The 6,099-nt window shown below is 43.4% G+C and overlaps 1 protein-coding gene across 1 annotated transcript in view; it reads left to right on the forward strand.

The window, feature by feature from the left end:
* CNTNAP5 (contactin associated protein-like 5) overlaps positions 1–6,099 on the forward strand; it is a 921,850-nt gene that overhangs the window by 858,625 nt on the left and 57,126 nt on the right. The window contains exon 21 of the mRNA XM_014548314.1: positions 3,449–3,536. Within this exon, the coding sequence (XP_014403800.1) occupies positions 3,449–3,536 (88 nt within the window). The remainder of the gene's footprint in view (positions 1–3,448; positions 3,537–6,099) is intronic.

The following is a 6,099-nucleotide window of genomic DNA, read 5'->3' on the forward strand; positions in this document are numbered from 1 at the left end:
GCACTCAGACCTGTTAGACTCCATTCCCACCCCACCACCACCACCACGAACCCACAACCCCCTACTCCCCACCCGCACTGGCCTGTGGCCTGAGGGTCTCTGGCAGCACTCAGGCCTGTGAGAAGCAGGCAAGCCAGAGGCATCCAGCACCTAATAGCAGATCCTCCCATTCCCCAGGCCTGGAGCTGCTCCTCCTTCTCTCTTCTATTTCTGATGACAGGAAGGAGACCTTGGAGGCTGGGTCTGCAGCCAGAAGCAAGAACTGGTGATGTTTTGAGAATTGTAATGGGATTAGTGTATTTTAAGACAGGTGCTTGCAAAAATGCCTTGGTAGGGAAGTTGAACTTTAATCTAAAATGCACTTATGACATTAAACAGATTAAGCCAGTGCCCAAAATGCCACAAAACAACAAGCTGTAAAGAAGCAGGTGTCAGGCATTTTTGAAACCAAGTATCTAATTGCTTCTTTTGAAAGATGAAGATCTGGAGGTCAAGAGAGGCATCCCCAGTGTAAAACAGACCTGGGTGTGAATCCATGCTCCTTACTGATGCTATGTGCCTTGGACTCACCTCCCCGAGCATCAGCATACTTACCTTTAGAAAAGGGGGGTGCAGATAGAACTGAGCTCAGTCAGTTCTCATAAATATCATACGAAAGAGCAGAGCTAAGGAACCAAGCCCGCGGCCTGGCATCTCGGCCTTTTCCTCCCTTTCTCATCTCAGTCGGTGGCAGGGTCCCAGATTCTGAGGTCAGTCAAGCTTCTCAGGCAGGTGACAGACCTGAGCCTCCAATCGTAATTAGGAATAAAAATGTTAAACCAGAAAGTAACAATAAAGTCTAAAACAAAAATGCACTTCCCACTGAATACTTAAATTATGCCCTCGGCTAGGCCATCCCTTACATATTGAATTCCTAAGAATAAATGTTGTGGTACCCCCTATTTCTGCCCCCTTTATACTGCTTTTACCATATGCATTTCCTACATTTTTCACATTGGTAACAGCTTCTGAATCAGTATAGTTTTCAGGTGCCCTCATTCCATGTTCTGCATGGACCACACTCCATCACTAGCCTCCAGTCTCTTTTGAGTCACTCTACCTTCCTCTCCAAACCTCTACAAATACTCATATTTCTAAAACTCCTTTAATTACCATTTGCCTCCCTCTCTCTTCCTTAGCCATCTGGTATGTCCCTTCAAGCAGGAGAGAAGGATAGGAATGACTCATGCACTTGAATCATTGTCTCCCCCATGTGGGACATTTGAGCACAAGCCTGTCAATGTCCAGGGAACCCTTTGCCCAGGAGGCTGACCCTGTGGAGCCTGGGGAGGAGGTGAGGGCAGAAGCCAGAGGAATCTCAGCTGAACCTTCATTTCTCTGAATTCTGCCGCTGCTTTCCACTCAGCAGGAAATCCCCACTCACTTCAGCCTCCTCCCCGCCTGCACTGTGGAGGACCCCTGCCCCTGCTGGGAGGGGCAGTTCCAGAGAATAGGAAGGCAGCTGAGAGCTCCGAGGTAGCACAAGAAGAGCTCCTTCAGGGCGAGCTGTATCCCTGAGCCTGGGGATGGCACCTCCAGGGCCGCCGGCATCCTGGTGGTGCGATGCGCTCTGTCTTCCTAGACCACAAGGTAGAAAGGGAAGCAACAGGGACGCTTATTTAACCACTCAGCAAACCTGTGCTAGGAACTCCGAGGTAGCACAAGAAGAGCTCCTTCAGGGCGATCTGTATCCCTGAGCCTGGGGATGGGCACCTCCAGGGCCGCTGGCATCCTGGTGGTGCGATGCGCTCTGTCTTCCTAGCCCACAAGGTAGAAAGGGAAGCAACATGGACGCTTATTTAACCACTCAGCAAACCTGTGCTAGGAATTATTTTTGCCATTTTTTGTAGTCGACACTTTAGAAGACATATATTGATAAGATATCCATATTCTCAAAGAGCCAATAGGTTACTGGAGAGGGCGGGAGAGAAAAAGTGGGTCATTATGATGCAGCGTAATGCAAAGTTAGAGCAGAAAAAGGCACCATGAGGTGAGGATCCATTTACAGGAGCAAGGGATGAAGGAAAACTTCCAGGAGCGGTGGACTCTGGGAGCACTTAGAACAGTGTCTGCACACAGTAGGTACTTAAATATTGTTAATTAATTTTGGAGAAATTCAGAAATAAAACACACAGTGATTGTCTAAAAGTTGCTCACATATCTAGAGAGGTACGGATAGTAAAGCCAAAAACACAGTGCCTGGGGCCCTGCTCCTGGACACTGTGTGTGGCCTTGGCCACATGGTTGATTTCTGGATGATATCACTCCCCGGTCTGTGATACAGGGACAATACTGCTCACTTCATAATGTTCCAGAGAAGAATACATTTCGAAATATGCTTCAGTGCAGTATCTGATATGACAAGTGCTCAAAAAATAACAAATATTACTACAGTCTAGTTTCATAAGTGAAGGGCAATAAATCATGTAATCATTTACCACAGGTCACAGCCAGTGACTTCTCTCCCAGCAGAAGCTACTGCTCGGCAAACAGCGGCAGAAAGGAAGTCCTGGCAGTAGGAGCCGGAGAAATGGTTATTAGTCCTGATCAGTCACTCCCCAAGGGCACCCAGATAAAAGGGTCCTAGGTTCCTTCTCTTTCAGATAAACCTGAAGACAATGAGGATCCCTTCCAGGGATATCATTTAAATATTCAGAGTAGAGTTTGAAAGAAACTGGCAGGATTTGACTAGACGGAAAAGAGTGAAATGGGTTGGGGAAATACTGCCTTAGAAAGAGGAGTCAGACAGCAAAGAGATGAAATTGAAATTAGTGGTGGGTGAGCCATGAAGGGTTCCCTAAAAATGATTCTAGCAATAAAGGCCTGAAGAATCCCAGTAGAGGCTTTTGTTACACCTGTGAGATGGGGTTCACGTAGGTGGCAACTACCCAGCCAGGCTCTCCTCCCCAGGGCCAAACTTCTGTCAAACTGAGCTATTTGCCCAAGAAAACCCCCCAGTGTCCATACCTGAATGAGACAAGGTCAGAACTAATGGAGCAAAGGAAACAGTCATGGCTCCAAGGACAAAATGGGGAGGAGGGGGGAGAAATGTGGAATGAGCGCCTGCTTCCTGTTTCATGTTAATCCTGCACAGCAGGTTCCTGGCTTCTAAGAAGGCTTTACTTGTTTGATTATTTGCAGCAAAGAATTTGGCGAGAAAATCTCAGTGGGGAGATAAATACTGTAAAAGCTGCACAGAATTTCCAGGGAGAAGACTTGTGTGAAAGCCAAGAGAAAGGAAAGGGCCTTTGGAGTGCATGGTGGGAGGATTAGTGAGGCATTTCCCATCTCTCCAGGGGAAAGCCCCAGAGCCGGCTGCCCCATGGGTGCCGCAGCTATTTTCAGAGGAGGTGTGGCGTGCCCTTTGGGGGCAGACTTTGTTGATGCATCTTGTTTCTTTTTCCCGCAGATGGATGAGCAGGTCCGGCTCAACTATAACTTCTCCCCAGAAGTGGAGTTCAGGGCTGTGAGGTCACTCACCTTGGGCAAAGTCACAGGTTTGTACTCTTGTCCACTGGGCTTTGTTAAAATACATGAATGAATAAATGATTTTCATCAGGATATTAAGTGATTCAAATCTAGAACCAAGATTTCTGGAACGGGAGAAGCTATGATATGTGTGTGGTGGGTTGGGAATTGGCATTTGCCTCTATATTATGGAATCTTGAATAGGGTAAATTAACAAAAAAACACTAAGTGATTTTTTTTACTCAAATTAGAATTAATCTATTAATTTAAAAGACTTACTTAATTTTTACCTAAAGACATTAAGGATTTGAAAACCCCAATTATTAGGTTGCTCAAATCCTTAATCTCTTTACTAATTCATCAACAATTGAAAAAGGATTGAAATCTCTTACTATAATTTTGGTTTTCTTTTATTTTACTGGAAGTTCTATGAATTTTTATTTTATATTTTATGAAGGTATTTATTAAATGCAGGGAAGATTAAAACTTTCCAATGATTTTAATGATTTTTTTTATTACTGGCATTATTTTTAAACTTTAATGTCTCTTTGTGATAAAATCTACTTTGTCATTCAGTTTCACTTTAGTAAGTATTTACCAGGCCTATTTTTTCCATATATTTTCTATTAATATTTATTTTTCTAAGTGTCATGTATAATCTTATGAAAAGCATAGAGTTTTATTTTGCAATTTATCCAGTCTAACCGTCAACTTTATAAGTTGGCAAAAGTAAGTCCCTTTACAATTTGGGGTTACTTATTAAGGTTGAATTTGTTTCTGCCTCCTTGTTTTCTACTTCTTCAACTTTCCCTGTGATTCTATCGTGTTGTTATTTACTCTCTCAATCACAGTACATTGTAGAAAACAAATACTGGGGACATTTTAAGGAGGAATGAATTTAACACAGGAAATTATTTGCTTATAAAATTGTGGCAGCACTTCTGGTGTGGACTCTTGTTAGTCTTTCAAAGTGACTCCCCCAAATTTTTGAGTTGGTTAATGGGGAGTTGTCACCAACGAGGACATCACTGATGCTAGCCTGAAGACCAGAGGCCACTGTGACCTAGTACTGCATGTCAGTTCCCTAGAGGAGAAGAAGGCCTCTGAAAAATGGTGGCGGAGGACACTTCATGTTCCATCACTTGGTAGGGCAGTAGGCACAGTTGAGAAAGCAGGACAATGACTCTGGTCTCACTGCAGCCTCTCAGATCCATAAATTGAATACTTTGATTTTTCGAGAATAATGTGCATCCAGAAATCTAGTTGCAGTTAAGTCTAAAAAGTTACATTTTAGTTTCCAATGGCAGTTGAATGAGCCAATCAAGTGACCGAGCTCAAAGTTACATTTCATGTTAATTTCTTATTCCATTACCTCTTTTTATTAATTAGTATTTGATGTACACACTGCTATTTTTGGTTTACCAAGGCGGTCAGTAACCTACTTGTTGTTCATTCCTTCCTATATTTCTGAACACTCTACTTACCAGGTTTTCGCTTAATTTTTCTATTGTTTGCAAATACAGATGAAATTCCATATTATATTTAGCATAGTAGTTAAACATTTATATAACTTATGAAGTGATCCCCAGTAAGTATAGTACCTACTGTCAAACTTCTGTCAAACTGAGATATTTGCCCAAGAAATCTAACTGGCACCATACATAATTATTACAATACTTCTTACTAGATTTCCTAAGCTGTGACTATTTTGTAACTGCCAATTTGTAATTCTTAATCTCTTTATATTTTTCACCCAGCCCCAATCTGACAGCCTCCTCCAATCTGGCCGCCCTCAGTTTGGTCTCTGTGTCTGAGACTGTTTCTGCCTTGTTTGTGCATTTATTTTGTTTTATAGATTACACATACTAGTATAAGTAAAGTCATACAGTATTAGTCTTTCTCTGACTTATTTCATTTATCATAATACTCTCTAGGTCCATCCATATTGCCATAATCAGACTTCATTATTTTTTATATCCTAGTAATATTCCATTGTATTTGTATTGCTCATTATCTTTATCCAGTCATTTATTGATGGACATAGAGTTTGTATTTATTGCTTGGGTATCTATACTAACAGGTGGCATTACACCCTCACGTCATCACAAGATGGCCATCATAAGATGGCCGTGCACACAGGGTATGTTGCCATAATCAGACTTCATTATTTTTTATATCCTAGTAATATTCCATTGTATTTGTATTGCTCATTATCTTTATCCAGTCATTTATTGATGGACATAGAGTTTGTATTCATTGCTTGGGTATCTATACTAACAGGTGGCATTACGCCCTCATGTCGTCACAAGATGGCCATCATAAGATGGCCGCGCACACAGGGGAGGCAGGGCCCAGAGGCCACTCCATGCGGTGAGGCCTGGGGGACCTGCAGCTCTGCGTGGCATAGAGGAGGCCGGTCCAGGCGTCTCCACCACCTCGCGTGGAGGAGGCGGGTCCTGGCAGAGGAGGCAGGTTGAGGAAGGGGAGGGCAGTTGTGGGCGATCAGGCCAGCAGGAGAGGGCAGTTGGGGGCCATCAGTCCCCGGAAGGGGAGGGCAGTTGGGGGCCATCAGGCCAGCAAGGGAGGGCAGTT

This window comes from Myotis brandtii, unplaced genomic scaffold (assembly GCF_000412655.1).
Source record: "Myotis brandtii unplaced genomic scaffold, ASM41265v1 scaffold501, whole genome shotgun sequence".
NCBI lineage: Eukaryota > Metazoa > Chordata > Mammalia > Chiroptera > Vespertilionidae > Myotis > Myotis brandtii.